General features: G+C 36.5%; 1 protein-coding gene across 1 annotated transcript in view; it reads left to right on the top strand.

Annotated features, from left to right (window-relative positions):
* Window positions 1-3596: 3596 nt before the first annotated feature.
* The window catches only part of LOC135224068 (serine/arginine repetitive matrix protein 2-like), a 145367-nt gene continuing 121525 nt past the window's right edge, over window positions 3597-27438 (top strand). The window contains exon 1 of the mRNA XM_064262982.1: window positions 3597-3761. Within this exon, the coding sequence (XP_064119052.1) occupies window positions 3597-3761 (165 nt within the window). The remainder of the gene's footprint in view (window positions 3762-27438) is intronic.

Raw genomic sequence — 27438 nt, 5'->3', positions numbered from 1 at the left:
CCTCAGGGTGACTGAGAAACACACCGCAACGTCACACAGCAACCCCAACCCTTCTTACACAGGTCGTGGAGTAAAATCCTTTACCTGTGACAACCCCCCAAACAACCCCAGGGTGACTGAGGTTAGGGGAAAGCAGGAAGTGTCTCACGACCTCTGAGAGGGCAAGGTCACGGTTGGGAGGGGGAGAGAAAAGTAGAGAGAGAGAGAGAAGCTGTTCCCACTTAAGAGAGAGAGAGAGAAAAAAAAAAGTCTATAAAACGGGGTAATAAAAGATCCGAAAATGAGTCAACGCTTAGCGTATTCCCCCCCCCCCCCCAAAAAACCCCCCCCAAAAAAAAAAAAAAAAGCACATCTCGGAGAGAGAGAGAGAGAGAGAGAGAGAGAGAGAGAGAGAGAGGAAGCATTCAGGAAGAAAAGGTAAACATCTCAAAGCCATCTCAGAAAGAGAAGAGAGAGAGAGAGAGAGAGAGAGAGAGTCAGTTTAACCACGAGATTCCCATAAAAAGCGACAACACGGCATGATCTCCACAAGTTTTCGTATGGGCTTTTAGGTGACACTGGGGGTGGGGGGTGGGGGTGGGGGGATGGGAGACTGTCGGAGGTGAAGGGGAAAAAGGGGGGTGAGGGAGATGGAGGCGGAGATGACTCACCCTCAACCAATCCCCCCTCCCACTAAAAAGGTGCAAAGTAACTGATGCTTTCAAATCCAAACGACTCTTATCCAAAGGCCACAAATAATAAAATCAAATAAATGCAATTGATAAAATTCAAAGGGATTTATAATAATAATGAATTGGAGTGAGGCTTTGGAGTAAACTGACTGCGAAGGACGACGCCATTGTACGCTCAAAGGGAGCGTCGATAAAAATGTTTAAAAATATAACTCCAATTAAAGCTTCTACGGCCTTGATCCAAAAATTATTCCATTTCAATAATGATCTCGTATTTAACAGATGTTCGGCGAGTGGAAGGTCGATCTAAAAGAAGAGCTGAACATTTACAATAAATAAATACATAGCTTACGAAATGAACGGATAAATAAATACATCGATAAGTAATAGATAAATGAATTATAAATTTAAGGGAATTATTTTTACAGCCTTGAAATAAAAAAATATGCCCATTCCCAAGATCCCCTACCTCTCCTGCTACTGGTGTAGATTGAGGTGGCCTTATGACAGCACGGAACGGACTTTAGTATGTCCCCCCATCAACTTCCCACGGGGTTACGCCAACACCCCCCCCTCCCCCCCTTGTCGGTTTTCCCCCCATGTGGTAAGTAGGGTCAGACTGTACGGGTCGTTTTAATGGGCGCTTGTGGTTAAACATAGGCTCTCTCTCTCTCTCTCTCTCTCTCTCATCTCTCACTCTCTCTCTCTCTCTCTCTCTCACGAAATTCTCGAGTAACTTACACTATATCTATATATATATATATATATATATATATATATATATATATATATATCTATATTATATAAATATACATATATATATATACTATATATATATATATATATAGATATATATATATATATATATACATACATATACATATATATATATATATATATATATATATATATATATATATATATATATATATATATATATATATATATATATATACACACACACACACACACCACACACACACATATATATATATATATATATATTATATATATATATATATATATACTATATATGTATATGTGTGTATACACAATGTATGTATGATTTATAAGGTTCTCTATTGGCGGGTCACATACAAGTACAAGTTTAAGTGTAAAATAAATCAAACACACAGTACACGCGCAAGCAGCACACATACTACACCCGGAGACTTACCCCCCCCCCCAAAAAAAAAAAAAAAAAAAAAAAAAAAAAAAGAACACACGACACATTAACACCCACCTTACCCAAGATAAAAAACAAAAGACGATCGGATAGATACATACCAATCCCTCACACACTTATAGCTACCCCAGATATCCAAACACGCTTCACATTCTGACAGCTGAGGGAAAGTTGGATCGTCTTTCTATCTCTTTCTCTCTTTACCCACTGGTAATAAGCCAATAAAGTGATTATTGAAGGGTATCTCAGGAGAGAGAGAGAGAGAGAGAGAGAGAGAGAGAGAGAGAGAGAGAGAGAGAGAGAGAGAGCAATGTAGAATAATCATGGGTATTCATAGTACGAAATGAATGCTACGGATGAAGAAGAAAATTCTATCCAGATATTCATTCATGATTCCAGTTATACCTAGGCAAGACTTGAACCATGTTTCGGAAGACGCCTGACATTGATTTGTGAAGGGTAGAATCGTCTGCATTTAAGAAATTGGGGAAAATAGCAGGTAAAGGGGATAACTTTAAGAAAAAGTGAGTCAAGGATTGGACTTACAGGGGGCTAGAAATATAATTACACGGGGCTGGAACCAAACTTGCACAGGGCTGGAAACAAAATTACACAAGAGCTGGAACCAGGCTTCCACAGGGCTGGAAGCAGACCCACACAGGGCTCTGAAAGCCAGAAATAGTGACACAGTGGAATAACCGAGGGAGATTAAGAAGATAAAAAGAGCTTTCTTCTGAGAAGGGAAGCGGCAAGCCAGTCATATCACAAGATATGGCTTTGCTTAAAGAGGAGTTAGTGTTCCACAGGGAGTGGGGAATCACACGTCATGCTGCGAGCAGGAAGTATCTGCAGGAAATTTCATCTACAACAAGGTTTTGTAGTTGCAACAATGTTAGAAGTGAAATGATTCGTATTAGTTTTCTATCAATATCTACAGGAAATTTGATCTATAAGAAAGTTTTGTAGATGCAACAATGTTAGAAGTGAAACGATTCCCATTAGTTTTCTGTCTATATCTACAGGACGTTTTATCTACAAGAATTTTTTGTAGATGCATCAATGTTAGAAGTTAAATGATTCATGTTAGTTTTCAGTCAATATCTACAGGAAATTTGATCTACAAGAATTTTTTGTAGATGCACCAATGTTAGCAGTGAAATGATTCATGTTACTTTTCTATCAATACCTACAGGAAAATGGATCTACAAGAAGTTTTTGTAGTTGCACTAATGTTAACAAGGTAATGATTCGCACCGGTTTTCCGTCAATATCTACAGGAAATTTGATCTACAAGAAGGTTTTGTAGATGCACCAATGTTAGAAGTGAAATGACTCATGTTACTCTTCTATCAATATCTACAGGAAATTTGATCTACAAGAAGGTTTTGTAGATGCAACAATGTTAGAAGTGAAATTATTCATATTAGTTTTCTGTCAATATCTACAGGACAATTGATCTACAAGAAGTTTTTGTAGATGCACTATGTTAACAAAGTAATGATTCATAGCAGTTTTCTATCAAATATATACAAGACATTTGCAAGGTAAATGACGCTTACTTTCTATTCAAACATTCACTTCGTCTATATCAAACATTCAATACGTTGAGAAATTAAATACTCTCTGTCTATCTCTCTGCTCTCTCTCTCTCTCTCTCCCGGACTAAGTCTGCAGAATTGCGGGCCAACTCGAACTTTGACATTTCCGATGGGGGAGGGGGGGGGGGGTTGAATTTTGAAATGGCCGTCAGCAGAGCACAGGAAGCTGCACAAAAGACAAAAGCCCAACCGGTGCTAAATGGGCAACAGGAGAAGAAGAAGAAGAAGAAGAAGAAGAAGAAGCAGAAGAAGAATAAGAAGAAGAAGAAGACAAATATTCATATAGTACATCATGAATATGACGACGTATAGTATATCACTTTCTTATACTCTAAAGTTCCTCGTTTATGCATGTATATATATTGTATATTGTATATTACTATATATGATATAATATATTATATATATATATATATATATATATATATATATATATATATTATTAGCAGGAGACAGATAAGAAGAAAGTGTACCAGACTGCATACACTAATGCATTCTGGAGCGTCCTGGAAAGAATCCTGGAAAGTCTGGAAAAGAAGAGCCACCAAAAACCAAGAGGGGGAAGGGGGGGGGGGTGTGTGTGGGGGTGGGAGGGGAGGGGGGAAAGGAAGACGAAGATCTTTAAACCCCCAGTACTACAAGGCCCTTATCTTTTAAACACCTCCTCTTAAACCCCCACCCCCCCCCCAAAAAAAAAAAAAAAAATCCCTTCCAGACCCATTTCTTTAGAAAACGATTCCAGGTCGGAATTTTAAGAATCGATAAATGAAAGAATAAACAAGAGGAAGAGGAAGAAGAAGAAGAAGACGAAGAAGAAGAAGAAGAAAATTTCAAAAAAAGGAGGGGGGGTGGAAGATAAGAGTTGGGGTGGGGGATAGGGAGCTCTGGAAATTCCAAGAAGGGTAGGGGGTAGGGAGGTAGGGGTCAGGGGTCAGAACTGGAGTGCCTATATATCAAGAGTTCCGGTTCCAATGTAAATGACAGCAGCCTGTGTGAACTTGACTCTCTCTCTCTCTCTCAGTGACATGATCTCCTCCAGAGGTTGACCTATGACCTTTTCTTTCCCTCTCCGAGAAGGCTATGACGGGGATTTATAGAAGAAGAATTCCAGCCACAAAAAAATGTAGTAAGTGATAAATGAGAGAGAGAGAGAGAGAGAGAGAGAGAGAGAGAGAGAGAGAGAAGAAAGAGAATAAAATACAATAAGTATATGTATATATATCCCACAAACAACTAATATCCGATGCCGGATTTACTAGACGAGCTGCTGGAAAAGGGATACGAGATTCGTCATGGCAACGCTCGCTCGACGCCGTGATGACGTCACAGCTAGTTCGTGGCAGCGAGCGGTGAAGTCATCGTCTCGGCGATGACGTCATCATCATCATCATCATCATCCCCTCGGCTCTTCCCCTCTTTCTTCCTTCCTCGCCCACTGCTGCGTCATAGAGACAGAGGCGAAGAAAGCCGAAGATGGAGATGCAGAGAGAGAGAGAGAGAGAGAGAGAGAATCTTGGTTTCCATGAAGACTGCTAGCAGGCTATGACGTCACTCGGCTGATATGAGAGAGGCGGTAAAATCTATGCAGCTGAGATTTACGGATATGACAAAGAGAGAGAGAGAGAGAGAATTACTAGTATAATCATGCTGAAAGTTCGTTATGTCAATATGACAGCAGCATTATCAATTAGGATCATTCTCTCTCTCTCTCTCTCTCTCTCCTCTCTCTCTCGATAAGTCAAAATGACAGATATATAATCTATTAGCTTTGCATCATTCAGTAAGTCTCTCTCTCTCTCTCTCTCTCTCTCTTCTCTTTTTGAGACATCCTAATCCTTGTAACTCCTTCGATGTCTCCTCAGATGGACTAACAAGTCTTTGAAATATCCTAATCCTTGTAACTCTCTCTCTCTCTCTCTCTCTCTCTCTCTCTCTCTCTCTCTCTCTTTGAAAAAATTTCAATTAAATCAACTCCATTGTTTCCATTCGTGTTTCAATGACCAGATGGAAGCATCGCTTTGCTTAAAATAAAAAACAATAAAAAAAAATGTGTTGATGTTCAAAACAATCTTTCAGTAACTGAATGATTAATGAATTTTTTTTTTTTTTTTTTTTTTTTTTTTTTTTTTTTGGTGGCCAGTTGTTTGTCTCTTGACACTTTGTTCTGTCACTTATACTTGAAAAGAATCAGTGACATGAACAAAATATATCATAAAAAAAATTGTCAAATATAATTTGACAATTCAATTTTGACTAAAAAATTTGACAAACATAATTTGACATTTTAGTTTTGACTAAAAACTGACAAATATAATTCGACAATTTAGTTTTGACTAAAATAAATTGACAAATATAATCTGACATTTTAGTTTTGACTAAAAAATTTGACAAACACAATTTGAAAATTCAGTTTTGACTAAAAAAACTGACAAATATAATTCGACAATTCAGTTGTGACTAAAAACTGACAAATATAATTCGACAATTCAGTTCTAACTAAAAAAACTTGACAAATATAATTTAACAATTCAGCTGTGACTAACAAATATTCTTTATAATTAAAACATTTGGAAAATAAATGTGAAAAAAAATTATTTTGAAAATTAAAATTTCAAAAAATGCAGAATTTGAAAAAAAATCGGACAAAAAAAAACTGACAAATATTTCTGACGAATTGGTTTTGACTAAAAACTTTTATGATAAAAAAATTAACAAATATATTTTGACAATTACTTTTTCAACTTGGGATTTCAAAACAAAATCCTTGAGACTGAAATTCTTTTGAAACACGAAAATATTTTTTTATATAAAAATCTTTGTAACCAAACTTTAGGATTAGTAATATATTTCTGCAACTGAAACAGTATATATATATAAATATATATATATATAATATTATATATATATATATATATATATAGATAATATATATACATATACAATATATATATATATATATATATATATAAACATATATATATAAGTATAGTATATATAAGTCAATCATTCCATAGGTACGGAACACACAAGTAAAAAAAGCAGTGGATGAAATGAATGAACAATATACGTCAAAGGAAAAAAAAATAAAACGAGCGAAATAAATGAAAAAAAAAGAATACTTCAAAGAATAAAAAAAGAGAGATGCCCTACCATTGATAACATTGGCCTTTCACTCAACAGACCATTTTGCGAGGTCACTCAGGGAAATGACAGGACAATTATTGTGCTCTTTCAAAGTGATTCATTAACTACTCCTCCTCCCCCTCCTCCCCAAAATCACGTAGCGATTTAAAAAAAAAATGCCTAATTTATCAGCATGGCTACGGGACGTGGACGCTATCTGTGCCACTTACACACACACACACACACACACACAAAGAGTGCACGAGGTCGCATGAACCACGGAAAAACAACTTGGAAGAATAAATGGCGCTGAAAACTACAGCGGCAAGTATATTAAATAGATAAATATATATATATATATATATATATATATATATATATTTATATATGATCAATTTATATTACATGCATCATGTCAAGATTATTGAACCTACTACTCATCAAGACAATATATAATACCCATATATATAATATACTATATAATATATATATATATATATATATATATATATATATTAAATTTAAAATATTTAAATGGGTCATGTCAAGATTATCGAACCCACTATTTTTCAAGATAATAGTATTACGTATATACCACTTTGATACGTATATATTGTCTTGATAAATACTAGGGTCGCTAATCTTCACTAGATCCATTTAAATAAGCAAAAGTATTATATACGATATCCAGTCTACTACTAATCCACTTCTCAGGCCAAGTTCGACTGATAATCGCGGACACCACACAGAATGAGGAAGTGGAATTAAACACACACACGAGGACGAAATAAAGTGATAAATGAAAGAGAAATAAAAAAAACGATGGATTGATAGATATGGTTGAAAACAGGAATATACCCGATATAAAAATAAACATATGTTAAATGCAAAAGATCGGTAGCGGGAAATTTATATGAAAAATATGAATTAAATTAGCAATATCTGATATAAAAATGATTAGATGTAAACTATATCGATATAAATTTTTGAAATGAAGGTCTAAGGAATTATGTTAAAACGCAAGATGAAAAATTATATCTGATATAAAAAGGATAAAAGTAAAATACGAAATATTGGGAGTAAAGAATTAGGCAACAGATTAATTAATCAATAAATGCAGATAATATAAAGAGGAAAACATGAATATCAATGATGAAAAGAATAATTGGTAAATAATAAAAAAAAAAGTTATAAAAAAAATAAAAAAAAATCAAACGAAGTAAAAAATAATAACAAAAATAGTAAGTATAAAAAAAATGAGTCAAACAAGAGGTAAAAATAATAACGTAAAAATTTTAAATATATAAATAAAGTTAAACAAGAAGTAAAAATAATTATAAAAATACATATAAAATTTAGTTAAACAAGAAGTAAAAATAATAGTACAGAGAGGAGAAGAGAGAGAGAGAGAGAGAGACGAGAGAGAGAGAGAGCGATTAGAGAATAGAGAGAGAGAGAGGAGGAAACAATCGATAGACAAATAAAATCGTGAAAAAACATTTTCAGAGAGAAGGGGGGGGGGGCAGGTGGGTGGGTGGGGGGGTGGCAAGATGGGTGGGGTGGGGGGAAGGGGGGGGGCACACGTCGGGTCTCAGACCCATTAAAGAATTAATTACGTCTGCAATTTTCTCCACGAGGTTAAAATAATCACAGCTTTATTCTGTTTTGATTTTTAGAATATTTTTATTTTTGTTTTATTTTCTGTTATTTATCAAGCGTTTTTACCTGGAGGAATTAAAATGAGGCGAAAGGAATTTAATTCATGAAGGTATGATACATACATTCATACATACATACATACATGCATGCATAAATACATACTGCATACATGTTGCATGTATATACATACAGAAATACATACATGCATGCATACATATACATGCATGCATATACACATATAAATGTATGAAAGTATAAGTATACATATGCACATGTATATTTATATCCTTTATTAGAGTAAACAGCTTCATGATAGGAAACATTATAATCCTATGTACAGAACACAATTCCTAAAAAGCTTCAAAATAATATGGAGAGAGAGAGAGAGAGAGAGAGAGAGAGAGAGAGAGAGACGCTTACATCACTCTTTCCATGAACTGCCCTCTCAGTGGGAACAACCAACTACAACAACAACAATAACAACAACAACAACAAAAGCTTAAATGTTAAAGGAACACAACAAGCAAATCATCTCTTGAAAGCCTCGCGAGAGAGAGAGAGAGAGAGAGAGAGAGAGAGAGAGAGAGAGAGAGAGAGATAGGAAAAGCAGTATTCTAAACCGTGATGGATGAAGCGTTGTAATGAATTAGCCACTCTCTCTCTCTCTCTCTCTCTCTCTCTCTCTCTCTCTCTCTTCAATTCGAATACCCCCACCCACACACAATCCCCCCCCCCCTCTCTCTCTCTCTCTCTCTCTCTCTCTCTCTCTCTCTCTCTTGCTCCTACCCGGTAGTACCAAAAGTCAGAGGTCAGCTTACCTTTCCCTGACACCCCACCACCCCCATCCCCTACCTCTGTCCAAGCCCAGGTGGGGACCTCCCCCCTCTCTCACCCCCCCCCCCCCCCCTCCAGGACTATGACCAAGCAAGCCGTGGCATTACAGTATATATATTTAAAAAGGCATCGTCCACACTTACTGCTTCCTCTATTTTGGTCTCATTATATCTTTCATCTACTGAAATAATAATAATAATAATAATAATAATAATATAATAATAATAAATATCAGAACATAGGATGATACGTGCAAATAGACCAGGGCGTGACGTTGATTGACAAAGTCAAGAAGAAAGTATCACTCATTGACGTCGCAATACCATGGTGACACCAGAGTTGAAGAGAAAGAGAGGGAAAAAATGGATAAGTATCAAGATCTGAAAAATAAAAAGAAATAAGAAGGATATGGGATATGCCAGAGGAAATTGTCTCCATAATCACAAGGACGCTAAGAACGGTCCTAAGATCCCTGAAAATGAACCTGGAAAACCTAGATGCCGAAGTAGCTCCAGGACTCATGCAGAAGAGTGTGATCCTAGAAACGCAAATAGTGAGAAAAGTGATGGACTCCTATAAGGAGGCAGGATACAACCCCCGGAACCCCCCCAACACTATAAATACCACCCAGTCGAATTGGAGGCTTGTGATTAGACTCCACAAAATTATATTATTATTATTATTATTATTTTTTTTTTATTTTTTTTTTTTTTTTTTTTTTTTTTTGCTCTATCACAGTCCTCCAATTCGACTGGGTGGTATTTATAGTGTGGGTTCCGGGTTGCATCCTGCCTCCTTGAGGAGTCCATCACTTTCTTACTATGGTGTGCCGTTTCTAGGATCACACTACTTCTGCATGAGACCTGGAGCTACTTCAGCCTCTAGGTTTTCTAGATTCCTTTTTCACAGATCTTGGATCGTGCCTAGTGCTCCTATGATTATGGGTACGATTTCCACTGGCATATCCCATATCCTTCTTATTTTCTATTTTCAGATCTTGATACTTATCCATTTTTTTCCCTCTCTTTCTCTTCAACTCTGGTGTCCCATGGTATTGCGACATCAATGAGTGATTAACTTTCTTCTTGACTTGTCAATCAACGTCACGTCTGGTCTATTTGCACGTATCACCCTATCCGTTCTGATACCATTCCGTCCCAGAGGATCTTTGCCTGATCGTTTTCTATCACTCCCTCAGGGTTGGTGCTCGTACCACTTATTACTGCAAGGTAGCTGATGTTTCTTGCACAGGCTCCAGTGGAGGGCTTTTGCCACTGAATCATGCCTCTTTTTTGTACTGGGTTCTGTGCAAAGTGCCGGGGCATTCACTTGCTATGTGGTTTATGGTTTTCATTTTTTCGTATTGCACTTCCTACATATGGAGAGATGTTATTTCCGTCTATCGTACTTGAAACATATCTGGTTCTTAGGCCTGATCTTGTGCCGCTGTTATCATTCCTCAGTTTCCTTCTTTAGCTCTCCCCTCTGTAGCCATTGGCCAATTTGTCCATCGCTGGCTAGTTCTTTAGTCGGTCTCATGTATTGTCCGTGCATTGGTTTGTTTGTGCCAGTCCTCTGTCTTTCTGTCTTTCTCCTGTCTCTGAATTATTTTCTGGGCTTCGTCTACTTTTATTAGTCCTTCTTCCCCATGCACTCTTTAGCCACTCGTCTTCACTGGTTTCAGATATTGCCCCAGTGCTCTGTGTTCAATGTTGACGCAGTCCTCTATACTTAGTATCCCCTCTCTCCTCCTTTCCCTTTTCCGTATGTATAGTCGTCCCCGTATTTGCTCTTGGGTGTTAGTGCTTTGTGTATTGTCATTTGTTTCCTGGGTTTCTGATCTATGCTGCGAGTTCTGCCTTCGTCCATTCCACCTATTCCTGCGCTGTACTGATTACTGGCACTGCCCAGTGTTTATGGCTTTTATCATTATTTCCGGGCGTTGAGTTTTGACTTGAGTATCGCCTTTGAGTTCTCTGCATATATTCTTTCCTGATCGTGTCCTTCATCTCTTTGGTGTTTTATATCTCCTACTTCCATTATTCCCAGGTATTTGTATTCCTGTCTCATCTATGTGTTTTGATGTTGCTCCATCTGGTAGCTTATCCCTTCAGTTCTTATTATTTCATTATTATATTATTATTATTATTATTATTATTATTATTCCTGTATTGACGGAATGCTGGATAAGTTAATAATAATAATAATAATAATAATAATAATAATAATAATAATAATAATAATAATAATAATAGAGAAACCAGGGAGACATGCACCAATGTCACTCATCAAGGCGTCAAATGGCTGAACTGAGATATTTGGAAAGTATAAAGAAAGGACTTTAGTACATGAACGATCTTACGAATGAGTAGATTCAGATTTTGATGATAAAGGAACAAAACAAATAAATAAATAAATAAAAAACACGAGGGTCAATTGTTTGTATGAAATGAAATGGAATATAGAATTTAGGCCAAAGGTCAAGTGGTGGGACCCATGACGAGGTCATTCAGCGATGAAACGGAGAGTGGAAAGGTTTGAAAGGCGTGACAGGAGGAAACGATTGCCAGAAGAAGGTTGAGAAAAGGGAGATGGAAGAAAGAGAAGAAGGTTAAGTAAAGGGAGATGAAAGAAAAGAGAAGAAGGTCGAGTAAAGGAAGATGATAGAAAGAGAAGAAGGTTGAGAACAGGAAGATGGAAGCAAGAGAAGAAGGTTAAGTAAACGGAGATGGAAGAAAAGAGAAGAAGGTTGAGTAAACGGAGATGGAAGAAAAGAGAAGAAGGTTGAGTAAAGGAAGATGAAAGAAAAGAGAAGAAGGTTGAGTAAAGGAAAATGAAAGAAAAGAGAAGAAGGTTGAGAAAAGGAAGATTAGGGGCCGTAGGGACGCCGCAGAGACCCCCCCCCCCCCCCCCCCCCCCCCCCCCACAATGCCCCACATTGCACTGGCGGCATTTAAAGCAATGAAATTCAGCCCCCTGAATGTTAATTAGTGCGATGACTGGCCAAATAGTTAAGGATCCATCTCCCTTAACAGTTCGGGCGTCTGTTCTTTCCAACCCAGAGTGACTCGCTTGAAATAAATAAGATTTTTGTATTTAGTCTTCTGGACCTGACTTCTGTAACCAAATAAGGTCCTTAGCTGGAAGTCAAATGTATGCAATGTTTTTTTTAATTGTCATAATTCTTTATGTATTTTATTTCTATTCTCAATAATATTACTGTCGTTACCTTTATTAGGAGTAATATTTTTTTTACTCCTTCAGTAATTGGGGATATTCCCGATTTGTCATTTTTTTTTGGACCCGACTTCTGTAACCACAGAAGGTCCTTAGCTGGAAGTTTAATGTATGCAATGTTTTTTTAATCGTCATAATTCTCTATGTTTTTTATTTCTAGTCTCAATAATATTACTGTCATTACCATTATTATGAATAATATTTTTTTTTACTCTTTCGGCAATCGTGGATATTCCCGATTTGTCATTTTTTTTATCATGTCATCTCGTGTATGAGTCTAGATTGTGTATGTTACTGTCTGTTCTTCGTATATTCCTAGTATATGACCTTGGGCTGAAATGAAATTTATTACTATTATTATTATTGTTGTTATTACTATCATTTATTTATTTTTTATTTATTTATTATCATTATTATTATTCTGGTCTATCACAGTCCTCCAATTCGACTGTACGGTACTTATAGTATTGGGTTCCGGGTTGCATCCTGCCCCCTTATGAGTCCATCACTTTTCTTACTATGTTTGCTGTTTCTAGGAGCACACACTTGTGCATGAGGCCTGGAGCTACTTCAGCCTCTAGCTTTTCCAGATTCCTTTTCAGGGATCTTGGGATCGTGCCTAGTGTTCCTATGATTATGGGTACAGTTTCCACTGGCATATCCCATATCCTCCTTATTTCTATTTTCAGGTCTTGATACTTATCCATTTTTTTCCTTTCTTTCTCTTCAACTCTAGTGTCCCCATGGTGTTATTATTATTATTATTATTATTATTATTATTATTATTATTATTATTATTATTATTATTATTATTATTATTATTATCCCACAAAAAAGGGTGAGAAATTATCGGCAATAATATTCCAGGTAATAAATAAACAAATTAATAAAAATATATATATAAATATAGTCTGTTAAATCATACAGTTGAAATGAGTGAAAAAGAGACAGAAAATAAATAAAAAATAAATAAATAAATAAATAAATAAATAAAAAAATGTATCCAGCTGCTAAAATATATTGACGAAATGAGTTTAAATGAGTGAAATGAAAAATCAAATGCTCTAGAATTCACGACCCAAAGAAGACGGAAGGTAATTTCGCGTGACAGCGAGGGAGATATAATCTAGTATAACACCTCTCTCCATTGTGGGTGTTCCCGTTGCGTGGGATATACTACATACCTACAGTCGTGGTGGGTTGGGGGATATAAAGAGGAGAGAGCGAGAATCAATAATTAGGAAGAGATGATCTGTTTAAATTTTTTTTCTTTTTAATAAATGTGAAAATGTATGGTTTTGTCTTTTAGCGTTTAAGTGTCTGTGTGTTGGAGAGAGAGAGAGAGAGAGAGAGAGAGAGAGAGAGAGAGAGAGAGAGAGAGAGAGAGAGTAATCACCACTTGGGTTCATTCCTAACTAGCCCCACCGAATTGGCTTAATCTATGGATTAAAAAAAAAATCTCAACTTTCAAATTTTAGAAAATTGATAAAAAAAAATTTGATTCCCAAAAAATAAAAAAAAATTAAAATAAAAAAACTCTCAACTGAGAGTAAGAAACTGACCTCCAGCAGAAACAACTTTCAATGGCAAAATTCTGAATTGAAACAAAACAAAAAATTTAAAAAAATCACCCTACATCCCTCCCTGACGGCGACGCTGCAGCAGCATAAGAGAGAGAGAGAGAGAGAGAGAGAGAGAGAGAGAGAGAGAGAGAGAGAAAGGAAAACCCGAGTGAATTATGAAGCGAGAGGCGGCCTGCTCCTGCCGAAAAGGTCAGAAAAACCAAAGGTCGCCTCCTCTCTCTCTCTCTCTCTCTCTCTCTCTCTCTCTCTCTCTCTCTTCTATTCAAGGTCATGGCAGAAGGTCAGAGAGGCCTCTTTAGCCTACAGCTGACGGAGGCTGCGAGATCAGAAACGAGAATATCAGGCCTACTCCTTTTCCGATATATAAAGCTTCATTATAAGTGTTATATATAATTACACAACCAAAAGGTAATATAAGAGAGAGAACAAAAAATTGGGTTCGAGATCACAAACCTCCGCCAAGGCTGGCTGATCTGATTTTCCCCTCCCCTCCTCCTCCTCCTCCTCCTCCCCACACTCTCCATTATCCTAAACCCACCGACCTACCTGCCACGCCCCCCGCCCCCGCAAAAAAAAAGAGAGGTATATACTTTCGGATATCATTAGTTGGAAATCTAGTAAATAAAATTTAAGTCACTAGGCCCACCTCTAGTAGAACTTTGGTATGAATTCTAAATAAATTACTCTGAAACCTTGGTATAAAACACACACACACACACACAGACATTATTTAATGTAATAACAAACGCAAGGATATTAGAGAGACCAACTCATATACGGTTTCCATAGTTACCTCTATTCTTTACGAAAAGAAAAATAATCATGAGAAATATAGACTGAGGCTAATAAAATGCGGATTTGTAAATAATAAAGGACATTCATCCTTGCTTTCAACAGCACGAAAAATATATAAAAGTGACTGTCTATTTAGAATTAACGAAAAAAAAAACTTCATAGCACTAATGGTGTTAGTACATGATACTCACTTCATTAACACCAAAGTCGCTTTGACTTCTAATAAGACATTTTAGGCGAAAAAAAAAATCATTTTCATATTAACTCTGGAACCTTGATGACGTCACCAACCAAAAAAAAAAAACCAAAATGATAAAAAAAATTTAATACAAATTTTGACAGGTCCTAGTTAACTGACTGACAACATTTAATCAGTAGTGCGCTTAAGATACAATCTTAAAATGGATGTGCAACGCCAGTTAACGTAATCAAACCAATCAATCTTACTAGAGCCATTAATATAATTCTTGTCAAAACAGACCCTCCCAATAGCAAGATCAGAAATTACATAAAGATATCGCATACAGGAATTACATACATGACTTTCATAAAGAAATTACATACAAGAATTCCATACAGAATTACATACAGGAATTGTATACATGACTTTCATACAGAAATTACAGAGAGGAATTACATACAGAAATTCCATACAGGAATTACATACATGAATTTCATACAGACATTACATACAGGAATTACATAAAGAAATTACATACATGAATTTCATACAGACATTACATACAGGAATTACATAATGAAATTACATACATGAATTTCATACAGACATTACATACAGGAATTACATAAAGAAATTACATAAAGAAATTGTATACAGAATTACATACAGAAATTTCATACAGGAATTACATTTATTGCATAGAGGAATTATATACAGGAATTTCACACAAGAATTACATACAAGGATTTTATACATAAATTACACACAGAAATTTCATACAGGAATTACATACTGACATTGCATACAGGAACTTCATACAAGAATTACATACAGGAATTACATACATGAACTACATACAAGAATTACATACAGAGATTGCATACATGAACCACATATAAGAATTACATACATGAACCACATATAGAAAATTGCATTAAGGAATTACATATACTAGCAGTCACAACAGAAATTACATAAAGGAACTATGCCCAGTGACGACTTTGCATTTTGATGTCGTTGGGAAAGAAAATTGTAACAAAATAATAAAAAAACAAAAGAGGATTCAACATTATACTATCTCGTTTCATTTGACCACTCAACAAGGGCCACGATTCTTTAATACTGTAAATGCAGCCTGGATTTACAGCGTGCCCCGGATTGTAAAAAAAAGATTTACAAAAATTAAACTCACCTACACTGAATTTCATGAAGATTTGGAACGAGATTTTCTACATATTGTCATACGTTCGGAAATTTGGAATGTATCCTATATTAAGAGTTTTCTAGGGAACCGAACCAACATTTCAAGACCGTATGCTTGCAAGCAATCGTGAATTAGTGGGCGTAAAAGCAAACTAGGAGGGGAATAATTTTTTATGGCAACAATCTCGTGTCAGAGAAACGCTTTTAAAAACCGGATCAGCGCTTAAGTGAAATAACATAAATTGAAGCTATTTTCAAGCTATTTTTCCAGGCTGAAATCATTCAAAATCTCTCTTTCTCTCTCGCTCATACACACACACACACACATACAAGCACACAACCATCAGTAGTAACAATAGGCTATGAAAGTCTCTCTCTCTCTCTCTCTCTCTCTCCAAATCAGCACTTAACCGAAGTAGCATAACTTAAAATATTTTTCCAGGCTTAACCATGTCAAATTGATTTTTCCTTCTCTCTCTCTCTCTCTCTCTCTCTCTCTCTCTCTCTCTCTCTCTCTCTCTCTCTCTGTCCGTGCGTGTGGGCAGAGAATGGTGACGAGGTGACCTTTGCCAGACTTATTAATATCAATAGGTATTAAGAAATAACGCCAGGTTCAATAGGCTGCCCTTTGAACTTAATGAACCGATATTCCAAGAATTCAGTTCATCAACATAATTCATCAGGCGAATTCGTAAAAAAAAAAAATGAAAATAAAAAAAATAAAAAATTAAAAGGACAAGTAATGACCTTCAATAATTATATACTGAGGCACGACCCCCCCAAAAAAAACCTAAATTATTATATATTTTTTCTTTGGGAGTGGAGGTTTCTATAGAAAGGAACAATTGCAGTGCATTGTGAATAGCGTCATATTAAAATTCCCAATTCCCACTGTCCTCTATTAGGGGGGGCGGTGTGGTTTCTTGCAACAAAACCTCTGAACAAATAAAGAATTGGGTATTGACGCAAAGACAATATAATCTATAAGTAAACAAATTAATGCATTATAGAGATACTTCATAAGCAGAAAATAGCTTCAATAGTTTGGCCTGATTCCTAGTGTAAATTGAAAAGCCCGATTCCTAATATGAATTGAAAAGACCGATTCCTAGTGTGAATTGAAAATCCTGATTCCTAGTATAAATGGAAAATCTCCATTCCTAGTATGACTTGAAAAACCTGATTCCTAGCATGAATTAAAACGCCTGTTTCCTAGTATGAACTGAAAGCCTGATTCTTAGTGTGAATTGAAAAGCCTGATTCTTAGCGTGAATGGAAAAGCCTGATTCCTGGCATGAATTGAAAAGCTTGATTCCTAGTGTGAATTGAAAAGACCGATTCCTTATGTGGCACGAAAACCTGAAACCTAGCATGACTGGAGAAGCCTGATTCCTTGTGGGGATTGAAAAACCGGATTCCTAGTATGAATAAAAAGCTTGATTCCTAGTATGAATAAAAAGCTTGATTCCTAGTATGAATAAAAAGCCTGATTCCTAGTATGAATAAAAAGCTTGATTCCTAGTATGAATAAAAAGCCTGATTCCTAGTATGAATAAAAAGCTTGATTCCTAGTATGAATAAAAAGCTTGATTCCTAGTAAGAATAAAGCCTGATTCCTAGTATGAATAAAAAGCTTGATTCCTAGTATGAATAAAAAGCTTGATTCCTAGTATGCATAAAAAGCTTGATTCCTAGTATGAATAAAAAGCTTGATTCCTAGTATGAATAAAAAGCTTGGTTCCTAGTATGAATAAAGCCTGATTCCTAGTATGAAAAAAAGCCTGATTCCTAGTATGAATAAAAGCTTGAGCCTGCATTCCATTCCGTATGAATAAGCCTGATTTCCTAGTATGAATAAAAAGCTGATTCCTAGTATGAATAAAAAGCTTGATTCCTAGTAGTAAGAATGAAAAAGCTGAGTTCCTAGTATGAATCCAAAAAGCTTGAGTTCCTAGTAAAAAGATGAATAAAAAGCTTGATTCCTAGTATGCATAAAAAGCTTGATTCCTAGTATGAATAAAAAGCTTGATTCCTAGTATGAATAAAAAGCTTGATTCCGAGTATGAATAAAGCCTGATTCCTAGTATGAATAAAAAGCTTGATTCCTAGTATGAATAAAAAGCTTGATTCCTAGCAAGAATAAAAAGCTTGATTCCTAGTATGAATAAAAAGCTTGATTCCTAGTATGAATAAAGCCTGATTCCTAGTATGAAAAAAGCCTGATTCCTAGTATGAATAAAAAGCCTGATTCCTAGTATGAATAAAGCCTGATTTCTAGTATGAATAAAAAGCTTGATTCCTAGTATGAATAAAGCCTGATTCCTAGTATGAATAAAAAGCCTGATTCCTAGTATGAATAAAGCCTGATTCCTAGTATGAATAATAATAGCCCGATTCCTAATCTACTTCTCTCATTTTTGGAAACTTTAAAAGTTTATTTAATTCATTTTCCTAAATTTAACATGCTCTCACATTACTCTCAAAGATTCCCATAGACTCCCACAGACTCCTACAGGCTATCCAAAACTCCCACAGACTCTCATAGACACACTATGCTTCCACAGACTCTTCAGACACCCACGGACTCTCACATTACTCCTAAAGACTTTTACAGACTCTAAAGACATTCAGACTCTCATAACTTGCAAAGACACTCACAGACCCTCCAGATCACCACAGACTCCCAAGACTTTCACAGACTCTAAGTGACATTCAGACTCATAGACTTCCAAAGACACTTTCAAAGACTTTCCCAGACTCTAAGGGACATACAGACTGTCATAAACTTCCAAAGACACCCACAGACTCTCACAGACTCCCAAAGACTTTCACAGACTCTGAGGGACATTCAGACTCATAGACTTTCAAAGACAACCACAGACTCCCAAGACTTTCACGGACTAAAAGACATTCACACACTCATAAATTTCCAAAGACACTCACAGACTCCAAGTCACCCACAGTCAACTTCACCCACTTCTGTGTGTGTGTGTGTGTGTGTGTGTGTGTGTGTGAGAGAGAGAGAGAGAGAGAGAGAGAGAGAGAGAGAGACAGACGCCCACTTTCCATCCCACTAGAGAAAAATAAATGAAAAACAGCCGATGTTGACGAAACTCTCCGGATTTGACAGGAGAGAAAGTAGAGGCTTCCAAAATTAGAGAGTCAAAAGAGTTGACAACTTGATTAGATTGGGTAGAGATTGATTCAGATCGAGGGAAAGTTGATGTTTAAGACTGAATTCAAATGATAAAAGGACGTCCTGATTTATCGGGTCATTTCGAAGTTTTTGGGACGATGCAGTTGACTGACACCTCATAGAAGAAGAATAGAAAAAAGGGTTGATTAACTCAAAGGAAAATAAAGAGGGAAACTAAACTCTAATTTATAAAGAATTATCATTCCAGCGTTTTTTTTATTGTAATTTTTTTTCGTATGATTATATGTTGAAAATCCGACACATGTTTTGCAACAGAATGTTTTTTTTTTTTTTGTAAAAAAAAAATAAAGTTTAAAATACAGGTTTTAATAATATAATAATAATAATAATAATAATAATAATAATAATAATAATAATAATAATACAAATCTGTAGCGTCTGCGTCATACAAAAACCCAAATCAAACATTAAGATCTCGTGACTCATACCACCTGATCTCTCTCTCTCTCTCTCTCTCTCTCTATCAGTTTGAGCTGGGTGCGGCAGCGTGATGATGGTGGTGGTGGTGGAGAGGTTGGGAGGAGGGGTGAGGGTGGCTGGTGGTGGGGTGGGCTGGTGGGTGGTACTAGGGAGAGGGGTGTTAGGCTGTTAGGGCTGTGCTCAATGCAGCTTTAATGCCTTTATCAGCGCTGTTATCAACAGCAACAGAAGGACAAGAAGACGGACAGCGATTTTGCCTCTGCAGCATCAGTAAGTTGGGAAGGGGGTGGGGAGCGGGGGCCAAAACCCCCTCCTGCTCTGCTCTACCCACCCGGCCCTCCTGCCAACCTCAAACACTAAAGGGTCAATAACATCCCAGGAGCAGCATTAATCATACACCAGTTATTGATGTTGTTGATGCTTGTGTTCCAGATGTTATTGGTGATGTAATACGACAGGTCTGGATCGTGACATCGTTTGCAGCAGATGACTGGAAGAAGGAGGAGGAGGAGGAGGAGGATATTCCAGTTGGGGAACACGTGTGAGGAAGAGAAAGTGGGATTCTTATCGTATTTTCTCCTTTCCCTGCTCTCGCTTCTCTCTCTCTCTACACAAGAAGTCATAGAGAGAGAGAGAGAGAGAGAGAGAGAGAGAGAGAGAGAGAGAGAGAGAGAGAAATCAATAAACAAAAATCTAGAATAGCATTGACCATCATTCTCCAATAAGAATTACTATTAGTATAATTTAGGTAGAATATATACATAAAATATGATATATATATATATATATATATATATATATATATATATATATATAATATTTGTGTGTGTTTTAGAGAGAGAGAGAGAGAGAGAGAGAAACATGAGCAAGCAGCCAGTGCCAAAATCCTCATATAAATGCCACGCCAAAGACGTGTTCCACAAACAATAAACAAACACGTCATTTTGACATCAGAGGGCAGCAAAGCGGACCGACTGATGATACGAATTAACTCATGCACATCAACTCACAAAAAACTGTGTATAAACACACACACACACACACGTGCGCGCGCATGTTTGTTTCCGAAGAGTTTCACGTGTGGGCTAAGCAGACAGACAGACAGACAGACAGACAGACAGACGTATGTGTAACCTTATCATATTTTGCTACCGAAACCATTCAGCGCAAGAAACTATTCCCATGAGTCATTCAAGGACGAAGATGTTGAAGATTAGAAAGTACAAGGAAGATTAAAAAGTAAAGGGAAGATTAGAAAGTAAAAAGAAGATTAGAGAGTAAAAGGAAGGCAGAGAGTAAAGGGATGACAGAAAGTACAAGGAAGCCTAGAAAGTAAAAGGAAGGCAGAAAGTACAAGGAATATTAGAAAGTAAAAGGAAGATTAGAGAGTAAAATGGAGATTGGAGAGAAAAAGGAATATTAGAAAGTAAAAGGAAGACAGAAAGTAAAAGGAAGATTAAAAAGTAAAAGGAAGATTAGAAAGTAAAAGGAAAACAAGAAAGTAAAAGGAAGCTTAGAAAGTAAAAGAAAGTCAAAGGAAGGCAAGAGAGTAAAAAGAGAGCCGGCAAAAGGCCACAGAAGGATTTGCTTGGGGGATTGACTTCGGAATTCCTACAATAATTGATCACCGACTAAATACAGAACATCATAGATATTTATAGATACTGCATCTATATTTAACACTCTCTCTCTCTCTCTCAGCAATCATTCTTCCCTCACTTTCAGTGGCGAATAATGAGCACGAGAGAGAGAGAGAGAGAGAGAGAGAGGGGTAAATATTCTTAATCTCTCCTCTCGCCGTCCTCTGAAGGAATTCAATTCGTGTCTAATTAAAATGTCCTAACTCCACCTGCTGACAAGGTCTCCCATTCTCTTCTCACTTTCCTTGGCATTCCAGGGGTGATAGTGATGATGGTGATAAGTGTAGAGGGTTTCATATACATACATACACACATATATATATAAATATGTATATATATATAATATATATATATATATATATACATATATATAACACAACACACATATGTATAACTGAATCAGGACAATATGGAACGTGATGAATATATAGTATAAGAAAGGACAGCGAGTCGAAAGGCCTTGCAGAACATCATCCTTTCTCCTTCCTTCGTGGATTTTGTCTGTTTACACACACACACATACATTACATAATTATATTATACATATACATAATTATATATAATATATATATATATATATATATACATATAATATTAATTATTATATATATAATATACATATATATATATATATATATATATTATATATTTAACAAGAAAGAATGGAAAATGGAAGTAAATATTATTATTATCAATAATTATTATTATTTTGGGTTTATCACAGTCCTCCAATCCGACTGGGTGGTATTTATAGTGTGGGGTTCTGGGTTGCATCCTGCCTCCTTAGGAGTCCATCACTCTTCTTACTATGTGCGCCGTTTCTAGGATCACACTCTTCTCCATGAGTCCTGGAGCTACTTCAGCCTCTAGTTTTTCCAGATTCCTTTTCAGGGATCTTGGGATCGTGCCTAGTGTTCCTATGATTATGGGTACAATTTCCACTGGCATATCCCATATCCTTATTTCTATTTTCAGGTCTTGATACTTACCCATTTTTTCCCTTTCTTTTTCTTCAACTCTGGTGTCCCATGGTATTGCGACATCAATGAGTGATACTTTCTTCTTGATTTTGTCAATCAACGTCACGTCTGGTCTATTTGCACGTATCACTCTATCTGTTCTGATACCATAGTCCCAGAGGATCTTTGCCTGATCGTTTTCTATCACTCCCTCAGGTTGGTGCTCGTACCACTTATTACTGCAAGGTAGCTGATGTTTCTTGCACAGACTCCAGTGGAGGGCTTTTGCCACTGAATCATGCCTCTTTTTGTACTGGTTCTGAGCAATTGCCATTCATTCGCTTGCTATGTGGTTTATGGTCTCATTTTTCGTATTGCACTTCCTACATATGGGAGAGATGTTATTTCCATCTATCGTTCTTTGGATATATATGGTTCTTAGGGCTTGATCTTTTGCCGCTGTTATCATTCCTTCAGTTTCCTTCTTGAGCTTTCCCCTCTGTAACCATTTCCATCTATCATCGCTGGGCAGTTCTTTAGTCTGTCTCATGTATTGTCCGTGCATTGGTTTGTTGTGCCATTTCTCTGTTCTGTTTGTCTTTCTCCTGTCTCTGTATATTTCTGGGTCTTCGTCTACTTTTATCAGTCCTTCTTCCCATGCACTCTTGAGCCACTCGTCTTCACTGGTTTTCAGATATTGCCCCAGTGCTCTGTTCTCGATGTTGACGCAGTCCTCTATGCTTAGTAGTCCTCTCCCTCCTTCCTTTCGTGTTATGTATAGTCTGTCCGTATTTGCTCTTGGGTGTAGTGCTTTGTGTATTGTCATGTTTCCTAGTTTTCTGGTCTATGTTGCGGAGTTCTGCCTTCGTCCATTCCACTATTCCTGCTCTGTATCTGATTACTGGCACTGCCCATGTGTTTATGGCTTTTATCATATTTCTGGCGTTGAGTTTTGACTTGAGTATCGCCTTGAGTCTCTGCATATATTCTTTCCTGATCGTGTCCTTCATCTCTTGGTGTTTTATTATTATTATTATTATTATTATTATTATTATTATATTATTATTATTATTATTATTATTATTGCAATTGCCTATTTAAAAAAAAAATATTTCTAGTAAAATACCTTCCTCGGCTTAGCGAAACAAAATCTTTGTGTACTTAAGCAGACGAACAAGAAAAAAAAATTACCAAAAATTGCGCTGGTGAACAACCACCACCCATCCAGCCCCACCCCTAGCCCCTTCTGTATGTTGGTTACATCTGTCTGTCTGTCTGTCTACGAAGAAGGGACTCATTCATTTCACAAGAGTGTCTGCTTAAAAATAAATTATATCATTCTTAGTAAAATTTTGTACTATAGACGAAACTACTGCTTACCTATAAGACGAACGAGAAAAAAATGTACGAAAAGACTTGTCTGCATGTCTTTCTATCTGCATGTCTGTCCGTCTGTCTGTCTACGAAGAAAGGACGCCTTCTTTTCACTTCATAATGAATGGTGTCCTGTCCCCCAGACCCGAATCTATCGCGACGAAATGGTGATACCTGTCAGGATTTCTTTAATTAACTGCCATGACCTCATCTGACGCCTCACGGAGGAATTCCATGAGAGAGAGAGAGAGAGAGAGAGAGAGAGAGAGAGAGAGAGAGAGAGAGAGAGAGAGAGAGTAATGCCTATTAAGGTTATTGTGATTACTTATACGCATACGTTTGATTACGTAGGTATGCCGGATGAAGCGTTATGATGAATGGTCCGCGTCTGTCTGTCTGTCTGTCTGTCGTCGTCTGTTGCTGTCTGCTGTCTGTCTGTCTGTTGTCTGTCTGTCTGTCTGTCTGTCTGTCTGCTGTCTGTCTGTCTGTCTGTCTGTCTGTCTGTCTGTCTGTATATATATATATATATATATATATATATATATTATATATATATATATATATATAATATATATATATATATATGTAAATATATAAATACATACACAGACACTCTCTCTCTCTCTCTCTCTCTCTCTCTCTCTCTCTCTCTCTCTCTCTCTCTCTCTCTCTCCTTTTCTTTGCTTTCTTTAGGACACGTTACAGTGATAATGATTTTGCAATATGAAAGCAGGCAGATTGTTGATAGAGTTAATACTTGGTCACTATAATATTCCACTATATTTTTTATAATAATCCACAGAAGATCGCAAAGCACTTAATTTTCAATTGCTTTCATTTAGTACTTAAGGCTAATTTTGTTTGTGTGACGCATATCTAATGTTTCTTAAATCATTCTCATAATTTGTTGAACAATATCTTTCGTAAATATTCATCAATTGCTATGAGGAATTAGAGAACGAATATTCGTTTTAGGTAATCTATACGTATGAATAAAAATAACGTACAAAAAAATAACATAATCAAAAATATATATCATAAAATAACTGCAAAAAATCTACACCACCAAATATTTAAGTCCAATAACCCCATCATATCAAAATAATCATATAAATTTTGCAAACGATCAACAGCAGTAAACAATTCAACCCAGTTAACAACAAGTCTACCATATAAGTTCTTCAGTGCTATTAAATCTGACCAATCAATATGGCGAGTTCAGTGTCACCTACATTCCTTTGATGGAGTACTGTCTCCTTTCTGATCCCGTCACGTCGATTCATTGGCTCGAATTGGGCGCGGGCAGGCAGGCGGGCGGGCGGGGGATGGTTGGTCATAAAAAAATTCGGGAACAATGCAGACAGTACACCTCTCAGTCCCCCCTGTAAACAATAGGGATCGGACCCTGTTGAGCTTTGATGTGAGTAGGAGGAGGCTTTTAGAGTGATTGAGTGACAACTGACCCGTATAACGTTGTCACCTTTAGGATTGGCTTAAATTGTCGTAGTGTACGACTTTAGGATACCTGTGTAGGTCGTAGATATATATAGATATATATATATATATATATATATATATATATATATATATATATATATATATATATATGCGCATTAAGAGGAGACGACACTTCTAAGATCTAGAGGATCTTTCAAAATCGTGAAAAAAAAGGGGGGGAATGATTAGTAATGGCGCATGATAATGATGATGATGACGACGCTATCAACTTCTTCGAGAGCTGGCCTTACAGGTCCTCCTTCCTACCCCCTCCCTCCCTCCCCTCCCCTTCAACTCAAAACCCCCCTCCCCCTCCCCCCCCCCCACCCCCCCCCCCCCAACCCCCCGCCCCACCCCGCTCCCTCGTCATCCCATGATCATACTTCAATCGGTTGGGACGAGTGGTTTGCAATCGAATACTGTGCACCTCCTCACACTTCTGGGTATGGGTATGGGTAATGGATCTGGGTATGGGAATGGGTCCTGATAGTTATTTAGTCTAGATCCAATTTCGATCTCATATTGGTACCGAATCACAAGTTGTAAATATTATACATATATATATATATATATATATATATATATATATATATATATATATATACGCATTAAGCTACAAATGTCCTTTAATATCTAATTCGCTCTACCGCAGAATTAATATATTTTCATAAATATTAACTGAAGGGGAATTTTTGGTTGATAATAATTTCGTCGGCTCCCGGGCGCGAACCTAGGAACCAAGAAATCAGTACAGTGAAGCGCCTTTAACCACACAGCTACCACGAGAGGATATATAAGTTAACGTCGCCTCTCACCTACAAATCCCTGTCGCGCTCAGGTATTCGTTGTTTTGGAGTCCGGCATCAACCCTCCTCGATCTTGACAGCTGTGTAGTGCTTTTGTCGCAAGTAGCCAATTTATAAGTCTGATCACATCACCGTGATTCATATATACGCATGAAGCTACAAATGTCCATTAACTTATATCCTCTCATGGTAGCTGTGTGGTTAAAGGCGCTTCACTGTACGTTCCACATTTCCTGGTTCCTAGGTTCGCGCCCGGAAGCCGACGAAATTATTATCAACTAAAATTTCCCCTTCAGTTAACATAAGAAAATATATTAAATCTGAGGTAGAGCGAATTAGATATTAAAGGATATTTGTAGCTTAATACATATATGTGATTCACGGTGATATGATCACTCATACACACACACCCACATACACACAAAGATATAATATATATATATATATATATATATATATATATATATATATATACTATACTGACAGCAGACTGTCATTCCGGTCAATGCAGCAAAATCTGAGATAAAATCTCATTATAGGCCTATATATATAACCGATCCGCAATAGGCCTAAGTTGAACAGGAAATAACTTTACGTAAGGCAGGTCCACTTAAGGTTTAAATGTCACGGGTCCTCAATGTTGTTTATATATATATATAATATATATATATATATATATATATAAATTAATTAATTAAACGCATTAAAAACCAAGTCGAAGTACGGACATAAAAATGCATATTTTATTCCAATATAATGTGAAAAAACCATATTCATTTTTCTGTGTATAACAAAAACTGCCTACATTTATATTCGCCATTATCTAGCCCAGTTAATAATGACATTAAATAACTATATATAATGATTATCCCTCAGTATGACCTTCGGGACAGTACGTACCGTCTTCGGGAACAAGATAAGCCATTACCGTCTTATCTTTCAGCTTAGGTACACTGGTACGAATCTCAGATCACCAATCGAATTTTTCAATAATAATAATAATAATAATAATAATAATAATAATAAAATTGAAAGGAAACTCCCCTGTGAGTACGTTAGGTCGTTTTATAACCCAATTACCACAGAATCCTAGACCTAATGGGCGGTGGGGACCGTTACCGACGAACCTTACGTACCCACGGGGAATCTTCCACGTTTTAACTTTCAAAAAACCACTGGTTTCGAAAGCGACGTACCTAGGGAGAGTATAATAATAAAAATGTTGATGTGCTCCAGTATTACGTAGTATAGTGGGAATGAGTCGAATGTCTCCATTAACGCGACAAGTCTCGAAAATTAAAATCTTTTCTGTTTTTTACAAGACTAAGAGGAGACAGATACACTCTGGAGTATGGTGTATGGCGGGAAAATTGTATATGTTAACAAACACACAAACAATGTATCTACCTAATTTATCTATCTTCTGTCTCTCTGTCTATCTTTATATGTAGCATA

The sequence above is a fragment of the Macrobrachium nipponense genome, chromosome 10, assembly GCF_015104395.2.
Source record: "Macrobrachium nipponense isolate FS-2020 chromosome 10, ASM1510439v2, whole genome shotgun sequence".
NCBI lineage: Eukaryota > Metazoa > Arthropoda > Malacostraca > Decapoda > Palaemonidae > Macrobrachium > Macrobrachium nipponense.
Note: the sequence above shows the minus strand (reverse complement) of the source record. Positions and strands in the feature narration are given on the sequence as shown.